General features: G+C 32.1%; 1 protein-coding gene and 1 long non-coding RNA gene across 2 annotated transcripts in view; both read right to left on the minus strand.

Moving 5' to 3' along the window:
* Nucleotides 1–9,430, minus strand: part of LOC143055157 (uncharacterized) — a 47,182-nt gene extending 37,752 nt beyond the window's left edge. Inside the window, exons 1-2 of the mRNA XM_076228300.1 lie at nucleotides 9,332–9,430; nucleotides 686–776 (exon numbers count right to left, since the gene is read on the minus strand). Coding sequence (XP_076084415.1) covers nucleotides 686–753 — 68 coding nt within the window. The 5' untranslated portion in view covers nucleotides 754–776; nucleotides 9,332–9,430. The remainder of the gene's footprint in view (nucleotides 1–685; nucleotides 777–9,331) is intronic.
* Nucleotides 9,431–16,749: 7,319 nt separating this feature from the next.
* LOC143056279 (uncharacterized) lies at nucleotides 16,750–19,198 on the minus strand. Its single transcript, XR_012972294.1, has 4 exons — nucleotides 19,000–19,198; nucleotides 18,317–18,471; nucleotides 17,825–17,919; nucleotides 16,750–17,014 (listed from the first exon to the last, which is right to left on the minus strand). It is a non-coding gene; the product is annotated as an uncharacterized LOC143056279 (long non-coding RNA).
* Nucleotides 19,199–23,532: the final 4,334 nt, after the last annotated feature.

A 23,532-nucleotide genomic window follows, 5' to 3' on the forward strand; every position in this document is an offset into this window, starting at 1 on the left:
TAAAAATCTAAGAAAGATTGAATGGTCTCCATGTGTATGTTTACATCTGAAAGTGTGCAAAATCAATTTACATATCTCAATACACAGATTTAACCATTTTTTTTTGTTTACTTTAACTAGTACGTAGACTCTGATACAGTACTTTAAAATATGCAAAACTCTCTCCAGCTTATGTCTTACATTCCTTTAAAAGACGTAAGTTTTTAATCAATGTATTTATTCTTAATGTATGTTTCATTATCTATATTACATGTAGATGTTTTTAGCACATTTATAGTTGATTATAGCCATGTCATGTGAAGTAGAGTCATCAGCAATGACACATCTCTTAATTTTATATCATACTTAATAAAGTGATTGCAAGACATGTAGCCTGCATGCCTTAAGTGTAAGTACGCAAACAATAAGGCGATTGTAATATACATGATAGTCTCCACTCTTTTATGGGAATCTTTTTCATACTTTTATTATGTATTTCAATCTATGTGTTTGTTATAAATATTTCATGTAATTCAGTCTGAGCCAAAAACTTTTTCATCTATACAAGTCTGGACACTAAATATCAAAACTTGTCCCTATATAACTATATAAAATTTCGAAAATATTCACTAGTCCGAATCAATATTGACTAGTATGGGTGCAGACAGCTGGTAATTCATGTAATATTTTTCTGCAGTACATTTACCTTGCTGTCCTTTTTTCTGGTGATGGAGTCCATCTTCTTTTTCTTGCTTGTCTAGTATCCATTATCATAAAAACTACAAATCTGTAGTATTCTGAAATGAATTTTGAAATTAACATTACTCAATTTAATGTGCATAATCAAAGGAAGCCATATATATGTTAAATGTTCATGTAACCAAGTTTTCAAGCAGAATCAACAGAATTTTGAAAGGCTTAATATGGCTTCTATTTAATTCTCCTGGGTTCTGATGATGTAAAGAATGGTTCTGTAAGCTTAAATGGCAGCATTTGGATGTGAGGTAGTAGGCCACAAATTCCACTGAATACTTAACCCTTTCACAGAAAGCTTCCCTAACAGAAGCAGTGATCTAGAAGGATTTTATTCTGTGGGCCCAGATAAAAAGTATATTTTGGCAAAGAGGTGGTGGTACTTACCTTTATGATTCTAAATAAATAATATCATGGTTATTGTTCCTGTGATTTTGTCATTTCAATTTCAAAGAATATAATATAACTCCTTCCAAACCTGACAATATTTAAGATAACCTTTATTTACAATGTTTAAACTGGTACTGTTGCCTTGTTCATGTTAGTGGGTTGTTTTTACATTAACTTTGGGTCTTCGTCCATACCATACTTATTCCAGACATTCTGTATTAGAGGAAGTTTCTGGCATTTCCTCTGCACTTCTTGTATCAATATTACTTCATCACAATGACAACAATAACAGTAGAGAGTATCATTAATTAATAGAACAAAACAATAATTCACTGAAGGCATGTTTACAAAATGTCAATAGGAGCCAAAGACCAAAAAGTGACAAGGACAGTTAAGCGCCTTTGGCTTTGGGGTTTTTCAATCTAAATAATAGCAAGCTAAACTAAATTAAAATATTATTATTGGAGTTAAATCTCGTCTGTAATAGCCAAATTTCACAAATTTAAAGTTGTTTATAAAAAATTATATTTAATTACGTTTTTTTTAGTTATCAGTTAACGTTAGACCGCATGGTTCTATTCTTACCATAGGAAAACACCGGAGACGTTAAACCGCATGGTTATATTACCATAGGAAAACACCTGAGACGTCCCAAAAATATATAGGTGCTCCTTTGATTGGAGGAACATTATACAGTTGTGAACACACACATGGTGGCACGGAACACGATCGGAAAACCATTTTACGATAACTAAACGTTTCGAAACGATGTGAAAAATATTGTGCGCCACGTGGGCGCTTACGTTTGTCACTCTATGCGCCATTTCTGGTAAACAGGTTGGGAACAAACCCCCTGTATGGTGATTATACCTCTATAGAGGGATAAAATTATCCCTCTATAGAGGGGTATTTTTGTTTGCACTGGATTTAAAGCAAATTAGGGCAGAATGGCATTTTCTAGTTATATTGGCTATAATCTCTAGCATTATATGCATCAACATATGCACTTTACTAAAAATTGGGATAACCAGTTTTCGGCTAAAGTGACACAAGAGTGCACACGCTGAAATGTCTCGCCTTCTATACTAATCATTGATATTATGTTGATAGTCCAAGGTATAAAGCTAAGCTTTATTACAACTGTCACATAAACTTAACATTAACCAAGATAACTAAACAAAGACCAATGAACCTTGAAAATGAGGTCAAGGTCAGATGAAACATGCCAGGCAGACATGTACAGCTAACAATGCTTCTATACAACATATATAGTTGATCCATTACTTATAGTTTAAGAAAAATAGACCAAAACACAAAAACTTAACACTGTGCAATGAACCGTGAAAATGAGGTCACGGTCAAATAAAACCTGCGCGACTGACATAAAGATCATAAAATATTTCCATACACCAAATATAGTTGACCTATGGCATATAGTATTAGATAAGAAGCCCAAAACTCAAAAACTTAACTTTGACCACTGAACCATGAAAATGAGGTCAGGGTCACATGACATCTGCCCGCTAGATATGTACACCTTACAATCATTCCATACAACAAATATAGTAGACCTATTGCATATAGTATGAGAAAAACAGACCAAAACACAAAAATTTAACTATAACCACTGAACCATGAAAATGAGGTCAAGGTCAGATGACACCTGCCAGTTGGACATGTACACCTTACAGTCCTTCCATACACCGAATATACTAGCCCTATTGCTTATAGTATCTGAGATATGGACTTGACCACCAAAACTTAACCTTGTTCACTGATCCATGAAATGAGGTCGAGGTCAAGTGAAAACTGTCTGACAGACATGAGGACCTTGCAAGGTACGCACATATCAAATATAGTTATCCTATTACTTATAATAAGAGAGAATTCAACATTACAAAAAATCTGAACTTTTTTTTCAAGTGGTCACTGAACCATGAAAATGAGGTCAAGGACATTGGACATGTGACTCACGGAAACTTCGTAACATGAAGCATCTATATACAAAGTATGAAGCATCCAGGTCTTCCACCTTCTAAAATATAAAGCTTTTAAGAAGTGAGCTAACGCCGCCGCCGCCGCCATAGCCGCCACCGGATCACTATCCCTATGTCGAGCTTTCTGCAACAAAAGTTGCAGGCTCGACAAAAACTTGCAATCTATTGTAAACCTATCTGAACACCTGATCAACAACAAAAGGAATAGTTGACCTTTAAATTTCATGTTAAATCTAACAATAGAAATTCTGTTCAGTGAGGCATAAGTGAGTAGAATTTACCTGATCATCACAGCTTTCAATCATGGTGAACAATAGATTATATATTTAGTCAGATAAGCATCAAACTTGGCATTTGCATATTAAATTAAGTACATCAATTGGTGCATCAACTGTTCCAGGTTACTGCCATAATAAGTAGAGAATGCCATTCTGCCCTATATTGATTTAAATCCAGTCTAAACAAAAATATCCCTCTTAGAGGGATAATTTTACCCCTCTATAGAAGGATTATCCCTCTATACAGGTATAATTACCATATAGAGGGTTTGTTCCCAACCTGGTAAATATGCGCTAAAGGCGCAGGGCGCACATCCTTCCCAATCACTGTGAGAGGGGGTTTTCAACCCCTAAAGAGGATAAAGACAAAGTTGAGGAACAGACTGTCCAACAAATAACATTATCTTGAAACAAATTCCATAGAAGGAGTAGAGAATACAAAGATGAATATTTTTATTTTGACATCTTTAATGGACTGAATATATATAAATAACTTTTGTGTTTAAATCAATTTATTTCATATATTCTTGTAATTCATTAATACTTTGCATTATTAAACACACAACACAAAGCATTATAACTCATATTGCATGTCATGATTTATGACTGATTGATTCAGATCACAAAAGTTCACTATAAAAAAAGAGTTACGCGCCTTTGAATTTAGCGCCTTAGAAAAATCCTGGGGAGAACACTGCAAGTTCCCCCAAAAATGAGCTCTCAAACTCATACCTGCCAACTTTCACGATTTAGGCGTGTACTACACGATTTTGACCCTTTGTCACGATTGCACGATCGTGTTCCTGAAAAACCCTCTAAGGGAACAGTCATTATTTATCAGCTGAGGGGGTCGGTTCAAATTTTTACATCAAAAAGTTTTGTTGGCAACCCCCCCATAATTTTTATGAACCACATAATGACCCCCCCTTAAATTGATGTTTCATAAGTATGACCCCCCCCTACTAAAAAAAATCCCTATTAATTAACAGTGGGCAAATAACTATGGGAAGAATGTGGACATTGACACTATCTGTTACCGAGTATGCATGGCAGAAAGAAATTTTCCCTGATTGCAGTCATTTTCTTTGATTTTTTACTGATTTTTTACATTAAATTCTACAATTATAAGTTCCTCTGGTATCTTCCGTCCCTCTTTTCTATTATTTAGTATATAAGTAGCTTGAACTTATTAATTTGATAAAGATAATTCAGTTTGACTGCATGTTAGCAGTCATTAATAACTGATATTCTCTAACTATTTTCAAATATTTTTATTGGATAAAGCAAAAAAACTATAAGGTAATTGTATGTTCCCTTGATGTTCATCATGACCTTCAATGTTCTTTAAATTTGTTTTGAAGCTGATTGAACTGATTTTGGTTAATATTTTTCAGTTTAATTCTACTTTGAATAAAACAGCCTAATTAAATACATGAAATATCACATTGATTTTTTTTCAGATTTTTTTTTCTTGAAGCACGAATTTCGAATTTCTGACACATGCAAGAAGAAAAAAAGACAAAATAAGCATTTAAATGAAAAAAATATAGATCGCAATTTAACTGGAAGGTTCGTGTACAGAATGAAGGAAAATGTCTCAATACATTTAATGCCTTTATTGAAATTTTAAAGTTTTATAAATGTTTCGTGGATTTTAATTTTCTAATCATATAGTTCTAGGGAGTGCAACTTATGGTTCTGGTCCGTCCTGCTTCAAATATGAATGAGGGGGGGCAAGGGGGGTCCCCATAACAGCAAAACAGTGAATTGATTTGGTGAAAAACAGATAACAAGGAATTGAAAAGGGATAATAACAGATAACAGTAATGAAATATGAAAATAAATCTGTCCAGGACCAATCCAGTAGATGACTCGGAGATCTTAGTATATAACTTGTGGTATGGACCTAGAAAATTTGTGTAAACAAGAAGTTTCGGCCGTTGAGGCAGTTCTGCCTTGGTTGATTATTTTCCGTAATTTGTACAATAAGTTATAGTATGGATGTTGAATTTTTCTGAACGAAATTACTAGTTTCTGATTTTGATATAGGGATATTTTTAATCTAGGGCATTTGAGGGATCAATTTTTAATGATTTAGGTTTTTTTATTTAATTTTTGAAAAAAGTGCAGCCAGTGACACTTTATTATCAATTTGATTTTTAGATTAATTTTTTTTCTGAAAAGCAATATATATACTTTACAAGTAATAAAAAAATCATTGATGCACAATATATTTTTTTAATTTAATGACCTCATGATAAAACTTACTTATAAAATACAAAAATACCCAGATCAGTGGAGACAGGACATGTAACTGAAACACGCATGCCAGTTGTGGTTATTCTGATAATAGAAATTGACTCCAGCGACAATTCTGATAGTATAATAGAAATTGGACCTAGTGAAAATTGGATGACACCAAGTGAATCACCAATCATGTATCTTATGTGAAATTATAGAATATGGAAAATTTGGGTACAGCATTGGAGAAGCTGTAGGATTTTATAAAGGGTATTTGTCGAAAAATTAAACTGAAGACACATCTGTATTTGCATCAATGGTTTCTGAGCTTCAATTTTCGCCATGTGAAGCAGCTAAAAAGCTTTTAAAAATATGGTGATCAGGGTTCTCTTTCATGTAAATGAAAAGAGAGGGAGTAGCACTTATAATATAAATGCTAAAAGAAAAAGATGTTGTATAATTCTCAAAGCCATAATTCAAACCCACACCACTTAGTAATGTAAAACAATTCAAAGGAGAAAACTAACTGCCTAATTTATCCACAAAATAGTGAACGAGAAACTTAGTAACACAGTAACAAACTACAACCACTGAATCCAGGCTCCTGACTTGGAAATAGGCACATACAGAATGTGACTGCATCAACTTTAGCATGCTAGTTGGTGTCCAATCCTCCCCTAATCAGGGACAGTGGTGTAATAGTACAACATAAAGATTATTATGTGGTCATTGAATAAAAAAATCTATAGAGTGTACCAATGCCTTTTTTATAACAAAATCCATACTATAAGTTATTGTACAAGTAATACGTGAATTATAATTTGTACAAAATGCTACATGGTCACAGACAATGGAATTTATTACAAAGGATAATGATAATATATACTGGAATGGTCCTGGGTCCAATTGATTTTATATGTCTATGTGATGTATGTTACTGAAATTCTTCTGCAAATACAGGGCCACCCGATATTACCAGTAGAAAGACCCCAATAGATATACATTGTAAGAAGATGCGGTAAGCGTGCCAATGAGACTATTGTCCATTCAAATCACAATTTTCAATTATCTTCAATTTCGACGGAAGATTGGCTGTCAAAATGCTAACATTCCAATTTTCAATAACAGTTAACAGCAAATAGATTCTCACAATAACAGATAACAAAATAGATAATAGTCCTATAACAGCTAACAAAGAATAAGACAATAACAGCTAACAGTAAATATATTTTCAGAATAACAGATAACAAAGAATTAAAATGACCCATAACAGCATAACAGTTAAACCCCTTGCCCCCCCCTCATGAATAAACAGTAACATTATTTTGGAGCTTATATTTATATATATACGTATATACAGGTTTAGTATTATAAGAACATTCAATTGCATTTCGATGTGGAAATGTTTTACAAAATCCCTGAGTGTACTGTTTTTTGTTTGTGAATGCCATGCTACCAAACAAAATTAAAGGCCCTTACTTGAATCATTAAATATTCTTTATCTTAATCGATAACTTTGTAATGATTTAATAAATTAATAATATCTATATAATTATCAAATGATTTTAGAATGTACACACCTTTAACAGTCCTACATCTATCCTAAGAAATATCATCAACATGATTTTAACACTTTAGAAAGTTGAAATAAACATGTTCAACTGCATGTTCAGAAACTTTTCATGTTTTATACAGTTGTTAATCTTATGAATTGGTTGTAAATTTTCACATCCTATGGATAATGAACCATAACAAATGAGTGATTAGATACACTACAAATGAGAGATTGGGCATCCTGCTTGTGCTATCAAAGATTTTAAAATGACAGAAATCATCAAAGAGATTGCACACTTACTTACAAAATCGTCAACAATTTATATACTTGACAGACATAAAAACTTTCATTGTGTGACCCCCCCAGTAAAACAAAAATTTTGATGGCAACCCCCCCAGCTGTGTGATGTTTTTGGTAATGACCCCCCCTAAAATGCACCGACCCCCTCAGCTGATAAATAATGACTGTTCCCTAAAACACGATTTGGTGAAAATCTACACGAAAAATATTGTTGTTCCCGATTTTGAACTGTGTCCAATGGAGGAAATCGTGTTCAGCCAATCAAATTGTGTGTTTCTCATGATCAAATTAATCAGCCAATCAAAAACGTTTTCTCTCAAGATTGTTTTAACATGCTAGATATTGAACTTGTGTTGTATTCCTCTGTTTGTTGGTCAGAATTGTAAAAACGTGAACATGGCAAATGATTTTTCAACTGCAAGGAGGTTCTTACACAGAATAAGAATAAAAGCATGGCTGATTGACAAACTTCAATGATGCAGTACTACCATGAATATAATAAATAGTAGTTTATTCACTAATTTATTGACATTACATGTTCACTTGCTGTAACATAATTTTATTTATGTATTCAATCATTTAAAGTATAATGTACTATTCATTATTTTTCACATGGACCCCCCACCCCCACCCACATCAACATGAGGAATCCCTTAAATGAGAGACTACCCTTAGTCAAGGGGTCACTCTTGTAAAAAATAAAATAGAAAAATGTAGATTTATTAACTTAAAAATGGGAAATTCTGACATTATATTTGGAACAGCTTTTCTAAATGAAGAGTCCTATTATTTTGAATAATAAAGAAGATATAAGGCCAAGAACATATCAAAGTTCTTGGACATGTGTTGACCATATAATACCAGATAGATCATAAGATGTATAGTTCTTTGGGAAAAGTTTCTTCAAATAATATGAATGTGTGCTCATTTGTACTTAAAAAGTGGTTTTTAATGTCCAAACATTGAGGGGTGATCCCTATGTGTTGTTCCCAACCTGATAAAGGTCCTTCTTTGTGTATAATTTTAAATTGGAAAAGTCAACAACTATTTAGTATCCTTACACATGAAAATAATTCCTGGTCTTACAGCTACATGTTCATATTTTCTGCTGATATAATAACTAGAATCATGCAAATAAACTTAAGAAAAAGGGATGTAAGTCCATCTTACAAATCATGCAAATATGACACTTTTTCTAGACTACAAAACAGCACGCGCAAAATAGTTGTCGCAAAGAATTTTAACCTTTGAAATTGTTGTGGCGCGCTAAAACCCCCATGGGCATTTTCAAAAGTTGGCAGGTATGCAAACTCCAGACGTAATAAATGGCTTCAGCGTTATAATCGTAGGAAGGTGTCCTAGAAAAAAATTAAATTAGCCTTGCCAGACTTCATAATTATTTGGACTAGGACCTGGGTATGAAGTCAGAGCTACAACCCACTATGGCATTGAGCTCAAGTTCAAACATGCTAAACTGCTTAAAAATATATACCTGGCTGTGTATTAAGTACTCAAAATAATCAATTCAGTCACAAACCTATGTCCTATGCATGTAAGCAATTTTTACATGCATGCTCATTCTTTCGAATTCACACCAATACGAATATCAATTTTGTTTCCATGGAAAAAAATAAGCTAATTCAACTTGTGAAATGAATTCAATGTTCAGCCATGGCTATTTATTGGACAGAATCCTAACCATGCTGTGGATACTGTGTTTTGTTATTGTTTTCTGAATGTTTATCTGAAAAGAAGTGTTCGTTTCGGCTATGGTTTCCAGTTTGAACATACAGTAAATATAATAGTGGTTATACAGTTCCGTTAAATACCGAACATACTTGCTTCACGTATTTTCTTTGATAAATATTCTGTGAGATTGAATTTAATCGGGCTAAATTGACATGTCCCTCCAAAATAAATTTGCCGCCAATTGGCTAGTCTAAATTACGGGACAATGACGGATTTTTTCCCGTATTTCACTATTGCACCGAAAAAAGTGTAATAATATCTAAATTTTAATTGTAGCATAGATATAATAAGTATATAGCCATCTAAGTTAGTACAAGGACGTATATGTTAGTTATACGTCCTTGGTTAGTAGTTAAAACCGTCGGCTTAGTAAAAATTAAAAAAAAACATTATCCAGTACTTGAGTTATTAGTCCGTTTTCTCTAAAACCCCATCATTACTGTGAAACAAAGGCATGATGTAAATAAGCTTTCATTTAGTTTTAAACAATATTTTATTTATTTCAAAAAGTGCACAAAATATAATTATACAATATGAAATACAGGGATTCGGAAACAAGAAAAATTTATATAAATCCGTCTCCCTTTAAAAAAATGACAAAATTAGGAACATATAGTATAAGAAACTCGTATAATGTAAGTTTTCAATTCTTATCTAACATGTTTATTCTGTGGGTTGCCCGTTACTCAGAAGTCAGTTTGATCAAAAAATGTGATCAACTCGTATTTTCATAATTATAGTGCATGTAGCTGAGAAATATGTTAACGTTTCGAAAATAAGGTTACATCAAATAAAGTTTCAACATCTTAATCGACATCGACATAAAAATAATTGTTACGGACCAAATCTCCCTGTTTCTAAAATAAATCTTTGTACAACTTTAAAAATATTTTCGTTTTCCTCATCACTGATTAGTTCACTACCTGATAAAAATGTCAAGCTTTCATTTCATTTCACTATACTTATTTTACACCAATTTGCTTTTTTATCATGAGTTATGCCAACCTTTATAGTTTGCTCAGTTGCATGATTATGTCACCGTAGTTATTTATTAGAGTACAGTTATATACTAGTACTACACTATATGTTGTGTGTACTATATATTTACTTCGTTCATTCATTCATTCATTCATTCATTCATTCATTGACGGACAGTTAGAAAAAAGACTATCTACTCTGCACGAAGTTATTATACATGCAACCCCGCCACTTTTTCTAGCACTATATATACGGTGAACTCGTACTAATGCGAGTTTCACACACTTTAGCACGCACGCTACATAAGGGACATCTAACTTTTCCCCTACTTTCAGGGAAGCACATTTTCTTTTAGGCCTTATCATACATGTACTTCTATCCAATTCATAGTTCAATTTATAAGGAAACTTCAAGTTAACATTTGAAATAAATGTTTATTATAATTTATATACTTTCAGTGTGAAATAAAGGGTTTGCAACATTATATTTCGTCACATATTCAACGCCCTATTTACAAAGATCAAGTGGCCATATTACCCTGTGACAATTACGCATTCAAACATTTGTGATATTATGTTGCTTTCACGTTATGAGTCGTATCGGTTACAAGCTCTATAGAGCTTTATTTTATGATCTGTAGTTCGTTAATATCTAGGGGGCTTCAATAATTAATTGATAGGGATGTCGTGTGGGTTCTATTACGCAATTCTTTTTATATAATTTAGTTTTTAAAATCATACACCTTTTCATATGTTGCGCAAGTTGAAATGTACCCTTTTTCCATATTAGTTGGGGTTCGTGTGTGGTGTTTTGGACAAGTGGAAAATCAAATTTGAAATACTGTACCATTCTATAGTTAATAATTTCTAATATTTTGGTTTCTTTACCCTCAAAAATAATTAGTTTTTAACATCAATTTTGGTATGGTAATAGCTTGAACACAAAAGCATACAACACACTTTGTCCCGTTTAGGAGGGTTCAATTTAAATAAATAGTCTTTTCTACTCATCATCAATACAATGAAGTATATTTGTTTTAAATTTCTTTATGATTATTTGAGCACAGCTTTCATTTTTGAAATTAAACAATCTGCTATATGTTTTAAAAGTTCGAAGTCTTGTAGAAAAACGGTGGTATTATCATAATATTCATTTTGGACAAGAGAATATATATCTGCTAGAAGAACTATATTATAAACCTACAGCCTATTCAGCTGTTAATAAATGAAGAAAATATTTGTTTATTTTGTGTGTAAAACACCATTGTGGTACCTTTATTGTGTTGATATCGGGACTAATATTTCTGACATTGAAACGAATGACGAACCATATGGAAATAGTGGGTTGATTTACTCAGGATTACAACTTTAATCGGTAGATGACTTAACAAGAAAAGATGCCTTTCCGATCACTGCATTTCTAAATTAATGTTTATCATCTTTCATTACACCAATCTTATCATCTAACCATATTTTCGGGTTCAAAACATAAAAAAAAAAAAAAAAATAACACAGGACTATATTATCTCTATTTACAACACCTCTCAGTGTAGAACACAACTAGATTTGGAAACATTGACTATATAACCAGGTTTAATTCACTAATTTCTACATTTGAAAATGCCTGTACCAAGTCAGGAATATGACAGTTCTTGTCTATTCGTTTTGTATGTGTTTTGTCATTTGATTTTGACATGTGAATAAGGACTTTCCGATTAGATTTTCCTCTGAGTTCAGTATTTTTGTGATTTTACTTTTTTTGAAAAACTCTATGGTTGTAATGAAAACATAACGACACATTATGTTATCTTCTATTGCTGCTTGGTAAACCAGTGCATATTTTTTTTAACTCGGCGTTGATGGAGTCATTGTCATCTTCATTAAACACCTCCTTCTCCTCTTGATTTTCTATAACGGACATCACTTTTAAGAAGTAACTTTAAGGTATATATCACATCTGAACGAAAATATATATTAACTACTATCGAAAGTTCACTTAAGGGGGTTCGCGGGTCTAAATCATTTATATAGGATTTCTCTATATTTTTCTATAAATGAACTTTATCTTATAGTTAATAGAAAAATAAAATAAAAAAGTGGGGTCACCGTTCATTTGCGCTCACAATCTGCCTTCGAAAGAAGCATACATTTTTGTAAAGGTGTTTTTTTTTCTGTTGAAGTAATAGGAGAAATAAAGGTAATATCGAAAAAAAAGAAAGAAATTTATTACAGAAATCGCTCAAATTTTACAATAATTTAGTTTAAGTACAGCTTGCATGGTAATTATATTAAAAAATATAGGTCACCGATGAGTTAAAACAGATATTTCAATTTTAAAGCCAAAAAATGGCATTTTTCCACCAAAGGGAGATAATTTGGAACTTTTTCAATGATGTATACATTTTAAAAGTCATCTGGGGCCAACAAGAATTGTTTGTTTTGAATAATTTTTGTACCATATATTAAGTAACAACTACAAAAGGTAACAAATAAAATTTGAAATGAAAAACAAATGTTTATTTATTTCCTGTAATTTTTATACCCTCGAGCCTCCTTAATTAGGATTTGGTCAATGTTGATACAAATCAGAATTATAAATCAAAAACAATAAACCGTATGTAGAATGTTCTATTTCATTTTGTCTATTGTGGAGAGTTGTTTGATTGGAAAGAGAGAGGACGTCACTATAATGTTGTTATAAATTGGGTCCAATCCGTTGCGTCTGGTGCAAATACAAAATTTAAATCCTGGTATCTATGATGAGTTTATTTACAAACACTGGGTCGATGCCTCTGCTGGTTGGGGTTTTATTCGACGAAGATATCACCAGTCCAGTAGTCAGCACTTCTGTGTTGACATGAATTATCATTAATATGGTCATAATTATAAATTAACTGTTTACAAAACTTTACATTTGTGAAATGATAAGGCTTTACTGCCTAAGGAATAGCTGCTATAGATTACTCTAGCTGTATTCGGCAAAACTTGTTGGAATTCTTGGTCCTCAATGCTATTCAACACCGTACTTTTTTGTCCTTTTTAACTTTATTCGAGCGTCACTGATGAGTCTTTATTAGACGAAATGCGCGTCTTTCAATCCTGTTATCTATGATGAATTGTCATTGATTTGGTTATATTTATAAATTTACTGTTTACAAATTTTTGAATTTTTTGAAATACTAAGGCTTTTCTACCTCAGGCATAGATTACCTTAGCTGTATTTGGCAAAACTTTTAGGAATTTTGGTCCTCAATGCTCTTCAACTTCGTACTTTATTTGGCCTTTTTAACTTTTTTGGATTCGAGCGTCACTGATGAGTCTTTTGTAGACGAAACGCGCGTCTGGCGTATATACCAAATTTAGTCCTGTTATCTATGATAAGTTTATTTCCAACCACTGGGTCGATGCCACTGCTGGTGGAGATTTATTTCCCCGAGGGTAACACAAGCCCAGTAGTCAGCACTTTTTGTGCTGACATGAATTGTCATTGATATGGTTATATTTATAAATTTACTGTTTACAAATTTTTTAATTTTTTGAAATACTAAGGCTTTTCTACCTCAGACATAGATTGCCTTAGCTGTATTTGGCAAAACTTTTAGGAATTTTGGTCCTCAATGCTCTTCAACTTCGTACTTTATTTGGACTTTTAAACTTTTATGGATTCGAGCGTCACTGATGAGTCTTTTGTAGACGAAACGCGCGTCTGGCGTATGTACTAAATTTAGTCCTGGTATCTATGATGAGTTTATTTATTTGCCATTTACGTTTGCAAAACAAATAGGCATCAATTAACAAAGCCCCATCTTATATTTATATTTTGAGGACGCATATGAGCACTCAGGTTTCATGTATCTTTAATTACACAATTGACCCGGAGCACCTGAGATCACCCCTAGTTTTTGGTGGGGTTCGTGTTGTTTACTCTTTAGTTTTCTATGTTGTGTCGTGTGTACTATTGTTTGTCTGTTTGTCCTTTTCATCTTTAGCCATGACGTTGTCAGTTTAATTTCGATTTATGAGTTTGACTGTCCCTCTGGTATTATTCGTCCCTCTTTAACACAACCTGTGCTATCTTTCAGACAATATGTTGTTGTCCACACAAACAACACGTAATGAAGTATCACTGAGTAACCTAACACAAACTCCCACGACGCCTAACTCAAGTCTTCGGCTTTGAGCGTTCCCGATTAAGGTTCGCATGAAATTTATAACGTGTTGCTTTCAGTTTTTAATACTTTTAAAAGAACCAATTCTGAACTATCATATGTCTGTTAATATGTTGTTCCTTTTGGAGTATAAACAAAAGAGGTCGAACTGGGTTCTGTGTATATAAAACCTGCACAAATATTCGTATGAACATACTATATTGTTGTATAGCAATCTTATAAATATTTTTAAAATTGTCAAATTCAAGAAATAAAGTTAAAAATCCGAACTATACTGTTATTTCGATACCCAATCTATAGCAATTGCAAACGGTAGTACCTTTTTTCACACTGTTATGATCCTTTACACTAAATCTGTTGTATTTGTACTGATAAGTCTAGACATGTGAAACATGATCGAATTGGCTCTGAACCAGCCTCAGTAACTGATAGTACTCTTAGATTCGTACTTTTTGGCTTATGTATAATTATTAAGATTATTAGTATTATTAGTTACATAGTGTGCTAGTGACCTAATACGGTATATATGGGGTCAGTAAATTCCATATGGGGTGAGAGCGAAGTATCTTACCGACTATTTTTTTTTTAAAACGTGTAAAATTGAGACTTGTGATCTATCAAAATGAGCAAGCCAGTCTTCAATACTGTTAGTATTAAGAAACTACTTGCATTGATCCTACAAGAACAATAGCTAACGATAACAACTTGTTAGATTTAAATGTGTTTAATGAATTTATTTCAATCTTAATCATCAAGTCTGTTGAAACCTTTAAGATTTTTTCTCAGTTCCGATTGTTTTATAATGGTATGTAACACTAACCTTGCATGAAATAAGCCCGCCTCCCTACTACCTAATATGGAATATAAAGGGACGAAAATCCACTACTAACCGTGTATGAAATAAGCCCTGCCTCCCTACTAACCTATTATCAAATATACACGGTCTTCACATGGACGCTTTTAACCAATCACATTCCTAGAAATGTATAGGAGGTCAGATAAAACACAATGTTGACTGATGTACCCCATATTTTTGACATTTTTTTTACCAATGACATCACCAGTGTCTAAGCAAAAAGTTGATGAACCAGGACAATGTCAAAGAACGTCTCGCCCTTTTCCCAAAAAGTTTTATCGGAATAAACCAAGACTTCTTGATAAATATTCTGTATCAACTTCACAAATAATACACGAAGGTCTGGAAGTAAAGGTTCTAGATACTTACATTATTTATCATCTTAATGGCTTTTCTTTGTCTTTGTAAATTATCACTTTGACTGGTAAGTCTATTTATGGTACTATCCCTTTGACGTGGCTCGATACTTATACATCTTGTAATATATATTGTGTTATTGTGCTATTGTAAATATTTGTATTCTTGACTTCGTTGTAATTCACTTATGTACTTTGTCTAGATGCCTTTTTTGTTGTTCTTTGTTGACATATTTGTTTATTTTTTATATTGATTTTGATGATAACCCAATGTTGACTGCTGTACCCCATATTTTTGACATTGTTACCTATTATGTTTGTTTGTTTTGTTGTCATATTGCTGTCAATATAATTGAATTGTATGCAACTGTTATACAAGTCAGAGGTTTTACTAGCTATAAAACCAGGTCTAGTCCACCATTTTCTACTTAACGTAATGCCTGTACTAGAAAAAACATGCATTAAAATTTCTCTTGTTGATTCTTTATTTTCTATATGTAATGTGACATTTATTCAAGAATTGTGGTCAAAGTTGCATGCTTACATTCTTTTTTGGTGCAAGGGCCGGATCCAGATGAGGATGGGGTGTGGAGCAAGGTAGTACAGTCCTTTTACATGGGTAGTTTTGATACCCTCTTTATTCTTCTGATTTTGTACAGCAAAAGCCTTTTGAAAATCCTGGATCCGCCCCTTTTTGGACACAATGAGTTCGATATATCATACATTCTGAATGAATACTATCAGTTACAGCAAACGAAAGTTATTGCACAAAGAAATTGCATTAACCGGACACAAATTGATGTCCTGTTCCTCAAGTCAGGAACCTCTTGAGATGTAGTATTTGTTTATTGTTCATTTAGTAAATTGTGTTTGATGGCATATTTTGTGTAATCTCTGATTAGCCTTTTTATAAATGTTTTAATATCAGCACATTTAGATCTTGAAAAAATAGTCAAGAACTACCTATTGTTGACCATATATATGTTAACTCTTTATCTTATTTGGTAAAAGTTGTGTTTTATGGGTTGCTGTTTCGCAGAAGTTTACGATGAAACTTCCTCTAATTCATATTTATTTTTTATATATCTGCTTCAGTGTCATATTGTATTAATAACAAGTTATATATCTAATGTGACAGAACCACAACAATATAAATGTTAATTTAATTATCAATGTTATGACGCAATGACTCAGAAAAAGATGGATTCTGAACTATAAAGTAAAATAAAACATTACAGATGAGAACAACAATAGAGTACCAGCGGCTGCATTGTTTCTGTTAGAACTACTTCCTAGTCTACTAGTGGAGGCAGGGCAAACTTCACCTGCGGATGCATCGGTATCTGATAAGTGTCTTATAATCTCACTGGTCACATCTGTCCAGTATATGTCGTCTTTCACAACAATCGTAGCTCTGTTGAAAGAGGGAAATTGTCAAACATTATAAGATCTTATAATGGCAATCTTGATGAAAAGATACTTGCTTAAGGCAATATAAGACCTTACTCAACGTCGAGGTCAAAACAAATATTTTAACAGGTGATTTATTATCACATCTACTAAAGGGGACTAGTATTTAATTTTATTTTATGTACGCCATGGAGGATTTTGGGGAGAAGTATTATCCGGGTAAGTACATCGAGAACTGAAAATACTAATAATCTGGCCCGATACAATGTCGAAATGAATATTTCTAAATATATAGGTAAAAGTTGTGTACAATAGTGATAACGAATTTCCACGTGTATCTGTATCGCTTTATGTAAATTACACGGCCTAGTAACAGATGAAAATGAATACCCCGTTCGCGGAAAATCCTCCTATCCCCTCCTTTCCATCAGAAACATAATTGTCGTCCCTGTATGTCTTCTTTGAAATGATACTAAAATTGCACTCTTTTATAATCTTACACTATATTCTTCACATGTGCAAGGAAGGGCTTATTAGAAAAAAAATTGCAACGGAATATGCTTAAATTGACATAACAGGGCTGGAATAGAAAAGTCATGCACGTTTATCGCATACCATGACGGTGTTTAAATATTGCGCAATCGGTCATTCAGGCAATAATTGAAAAAGAAAATGCAGTCAATACTTGAAGTGTTGAAGAAATCATATGTTCATCATTTTGTAGTAATATTTGAATTTAGATGTAAAAAGATAAAGTTTTAATTCTCTAAAAAATTATAGACCAATTCTTGTAAAAATAGATATCATAACTCACAGGAAATATACTCGTCCAAAGTCTATGTTATTGCTATTCCAATGTACTTCTAGGTTTCTTTCTATTGGTATCCATGCTCGATTTACAACAGTGTCCTAGTATTGTAATTAAAATATTGGAAAACATATTATGTCAACAATTATTTAAGATAATATTGATACCAATTTTTCTTCTTCTCATCTTTACCCTACCGAGCTGAAGCCATTGATATGATTAACAAAGATAGAGTGTGCAATATATTGAAAGATAGACAGAACATTTATGTAAACATGTTTTTCTTGTAAAATTTTAATTAACAACGAAAGATTCATCAAAGATACCAAGTTGGTTTCGTTTACACAAGAACCATCCGTAAATAAAGGCAACATTAGTATACCGCAGTTTTATATGTAATATATGCAATTTGTGCATTTGAATGGATATGTGTTGTTTTTGTCTGGCATGTTCATTTGGAAATGGAAACATTCAAACAACAACACACTATTTACTTACGTCTTTCCTTGAACAGTTGAAGAGTTGCAATATTTTTTCACCAGCCAGGTAAAATTTTCCTACAGGCTCTTTCTGATTTGCTACATCACACTGGGCCCTTCTGGCTTGAAGTATTAATCCTTTAATCGGAAAATTGTCAAGTCGTTCTATGGTAACTAAAAAAAAGATCAACACATAAAAGGAAAACAAAATAAAGCAAATATTGGCAAAATATATTAAAAACCGTTCTTATTATTCTTTAGGAGAATAGAAAACAAATGATCAATATGATAAATTAATTAGTTGTCAAACTTTAACATTGAGCGATTTTGATAAGAATCCTCCAATAAGCAAGACTTTATTTTCAGTCGGAATATATGTGAATTATAATAAAATAAAAGAAGAGCTCTTTCACCAACCTATGCAAAATCTTCGGTTTAGTCATATCGATATTGTTTTCAAACTATTTCATAAATAATGTCACGGAGGCCTTAAAGCTATGACCTAACAAAAAACTTGACATAAATTACTCAACTTACATTTTTATTAAAGGATTATTATTGCGCATACAATATTGTTTTAGTAAAAAAAAGAAGACATTCTGTAATAATTATAATAAATATAAAGTTATAGTGACGATACTAATACTACTACAACTTCTAAAAATAATACATAGGATTAAAATAAGAAGATATCAGTTATACCTTTTACAGCAGTCTGCTGATATATGTTATCAGTGACTTTGATTTTGAATGGACGATTCGTCGTCTGCTGAGGCCTAGCTTGAAAGTATGATGGCATCATGTCTATACATTCCTGTTTTGTAGGTTGCTCAAAAGGGTATGCTGCACCAAAAACAGATTCCACAAAAACACAAAAAACAGCTATAATCTGAAATGTGAATGCATGGTTCCAAGTTATAATAAAAGAATGGTTTAGTTGTTATCTACTAGGCGTAATATAATCAATCAATGTTGTCCGAGTTTAAAAAAAAGTGAAATATATTTTTTTTTTTAAATTCACACTGAAGCAATAAATTTTATCGTCGTGTTATTTCCCATTGTATTTCTAAATTTGCAAACAAGCAAAATATGCATAAAAAGTAAAATAAAATAAAAAAAAAAAAAAAAAACTGAACTGAAAATGTCCGAAATAAAATAGCAAATTGAAAAGTTCGAACACATCAAAGAATGGATTATAGCTTTCTTGGAAAGTGTTCAGTGTCAAACCAGAAATTTTAATCTTCGTATAGTTTGATGTTGTAACTTTGCTTATAATTGACTAATAAGAAAGTATGCTCTATTCCTGACACATAACATTTCTGAATTGTAAATTGTGGTTTTATAATGGCATAGGAAATAGAAAAAAGAATACTAAAAGAATTATAATAACTTACCGTTAAAAAAATGATCGTTTCCATTTTTACCGCAAATAATAGTCATAACATTATTTCACTAAAGAAAAAAAGGTAATTCCCAGCGGCTCAAAGCTTACACCTAACATTAATAACATTGCAAGTTTTAATCTTTCTTATAGCCAATAGCTAAGCATTACAAGTAAACGATAATTCTTTTGGCAAATTACAATTTGTTTTTAAATTTATTTATGATGCTGGTCTTTCTTTCTACACTTCAGTTGCTAAAAGGTCAAATATTTTGTGATTTTTTATCGTTTAAGCAGGCCGTACCAGTTACATGATATGATTGAAGAGTAAAGGATGTAAGAAACCTAAATAACAATTAAATTTGTTTGGAAACATTCATCATGTGTGCATATACCCCGCATGCCTTATTTTTATATCAACTTTATGCATGAAGTTTTTGTATATCTTCTGAAACTTTTCTCGTTTATATACATCATCATTTAAAAATCTGTGCTACTATCTGTACCTTACCTTTGATGAAGGCGACATGGTCATTATAGATCATTATTTGTATGTAAAGTATTAAATGTTTGCTTATTTATACAGTAACGGGGCTATGTGTCATCCTCATTTTTCATTTAAGGAGTGGACTTGACTTATTAATAGGAAATGATAACGTTAATATCTATTTACTAAATTAAAGGTAGGGAGAGGGAGAAATAAAAGCTAACATCCGATCTCTCTGGGAAGATATCGTATACAACAAAGTTTTAAGGAATTTCAAATTTGAACAATAAAACTGTTGAAAAAAATGTAATATAGAAACCAATTATGGTTTGAGTTGCACTTATCTTTTTGGTAAAGAGCAATACTGAACCAAATTTTGGCATATTTACGTTTTCTGTTTTAAAATCATCTACTTTCTGTACTTTCAATGTCATTTGAAATTCACAATCGGAGATATGAATAGTGTTGATTAAATACCAGTGCTAGTATTATCAGATAAAGTTGCTTGGCTATACTCATACTAACTAGATCATCTGATATCGATTGATTTCTTATATATATATGCTAATACGAACCATGCGTTATCCATATCTATCGTACAATATGTTTAACATACGAGGGAAGTCAACAGGGTTATCCGTTGTCACTTTATCTGTTTTTAAACTTGTTATGAATGTATGAAGTATTTTAATAGACATGTTCACCATAAGCCGTTACTGAAACCGAAACCGATACCGAAACCAAAAACATAAGTGGTGAGAATGGTAAATGTTATGATATTAACTTAACTCAACTCTTTTACTCCATTATATTGTTTGACATGTGAATACACTTGACGGAGTATTACTTTAATTGAACAATTTACACGAATCTATAAAAATACACTGTATTCATACGCAAATCATAACAGACACGCGTTTTTTTTTTTAATTTTAAATGTGACGTGACTTTGTGTGTTTTTTTTACAATTTCAAATGTGACGTCACTTTGTGCGTTGAGGCTTTGGCTAACTCGGTTATGTATTTTTTTTTTGTGCTGGATTATATTGGTCTATGTAATGTATCCGTTTTTATTCTGTAGTTAGTAAACACTTCGTTTTATCATTTATATCTATTATATAGTCATTTTTTTTAATATAAAATTACTGTTTGCAAAAGTATAAATTATTCTAAATAATAAGGATGTTCTTTTTCCAGGTGGAGAACCCTAGCCGTTATGGACACAACTCTTTTGAACTTTTGGTCCTCAGTGCTGTTCAACTTTGTATTTGTTTTGACTTTCGAATTTTTTTCATCTGATCGTCACTGGTTAGTCTTGTGTAGACGAGACTCACTGCTGGCGTCTTAAATTTTAAACCTGGTGCATGCGTTAGCTATTATTCGTTTGTTTCACAGTCTTATATATTCTCCTATGTATTTGTATTGTGGTCCTGTCATATTGCGTTGTCGTTTTAATGTTATATTTAACATTGCCATTAAAGCGGGAGGTTTGGCATGCCACAAAACCAGGTTCAACCCGCTATTTTTTTTTCTTTAAAAAATGTCCTGTACCAAGTCAGGAAAATGACATTTGTTATATCATAGCTCGTTTCTGTGTGTCTTATATTTTAATGTTGTGATTCTGTTGTGTCGTTTGTTTCCTGTTATACATTATATTTGAGTGTGAATTGATATTGCTATAGGACGTGTCACGTTACTTTTCTATCCCAAATTCATGTATTTAGTTTTGATGTTATATTTGCTATTCTCATCAGATTTTGTCTAATGCAATGTTCGTTTCTGTGTGTGCTACATTTTAATGTTGCGTTTCTGTTGTGTCGTTGTTGTCCTCTTATATTTGATGCGTTTCCCTCAGTTTTGGTTTGTAACACGAATATGTATTTTTCTATCGATTAATGAGTTTCGAACAGCGGTATACTACTGTTGCCTTTATTCCTATGTCATAATAATGACGCGATACCTTACAGATTGATGAATGCTTTAGGTCAACACGAACTATTACCGTTTCTTCGCGAGTGTTACTTACTTGGCGATACCATATAATCATCTGAACATCATTTTGCAACACAATATACTGTAGGTAGCTACACAGTCAAAATGCAATAACCGACAATCAACGCAAATGTGTCAATGACAAGATTTGTGAGGAGTTTATGTAGAACATTCCATAAGACAAATGCAAATTTATACAGTAATAGGTACTCTTTAAAGACATAGTCGGAACGATACTGTACCTATTGTAGAACTATGTCTATTCCTACGAAGAAAATTGCTTAATGGTTAATGTACATCATAAATAAATTGTATCATCATCTTAAATTGTATATTACTTGCATTAGTGTATCAAATAATGGTTGAATTTTATTTTGCTTTTTTGATAGATTCATGTGAACTGATGAATTGAAGTAATACTCCATCTAGTGTATTCAAATATCAAACAATATAATGGAATAAAAGGGTTGAGCTAATTAACATTATACAAATGCACCATTTACCTCACTTCTTTATTTGGTATCGGTATCGGTTTCGGTTTCGGTATCGGCTAATGGTGAACATGTCTATTAAAAATCAATCACAATAGCATCAGGAAAATCTTTCTTTCCAACAAAAAATATGAAATTGTACATTTAACCTGCGTTTCTACACGCACTTTCATTCTTTACACATCGGTTTTAATGATTTTTAACTTCTTATTTCTAATTTTTTGTATTTTTTTTTTTTGTTTTTTTTTTGCATATCTAGTTGTGTAAGTTTTCTCACTTTGAATTCATTGTTCATTGGAAACAGAAAATATATGTCCCAGAACCATTATTGTCATTCTATTTGATTGCAAATTACATTCACTGTGCACATCCACAATAGGCATGTACCTTCACGCTACTCTTTTGCACATAATACACGTACAATTATCAGTATCCATAGATATTTTATGATCATTTGTGTTTCGAAGTGAACCTCTGTACTTATCCAAAGTGCCTAATAGAGCATCCAGATAATGCTAGATGTGGCGTGTTTTACGGTTTCTATATTTAGAACAACAACACCATTACAACTTGACAAATATAAAACATATTCAACGTCGCTTTTTAAAGACGTTAGAACAAATTTAATAAAACTGTTCTTTTTATTTATTGTCAAAAATATGCATCACTAGAATAGTTGTGGAAAAAAAATCTGAAGGGTTAAAATCAAGTCCAGATATATTTTTTGCCTATAAGACACCCGATCTTCAAGACATGTGACTGTCATGTATTTTTTTTTTTGCCGTTTTAATTACAAACCAGCGAATTAAAATTAACAGGGTTCTTATATAAAATGGTTGTTCAAAATCTAATTATTAAATAATTTATTGACAATGTTTTGAATAC

This window comes from Mytilus galloprovincialis, chromosome 1 (genome assembly GCF_965363235.1).
Source record: "Mytilus galloprovincialis chromosome 1, xbMytGall1.hap1.1, whole genome shotgun sequence".
In the NCBI taxonomy this organism is placed as follows: Eukaryota; Metazoa; Mollusca; class Bivalvia; order Mytilida; family Mytilidae; genus Mytilus; species Mytilus galloprovincialis.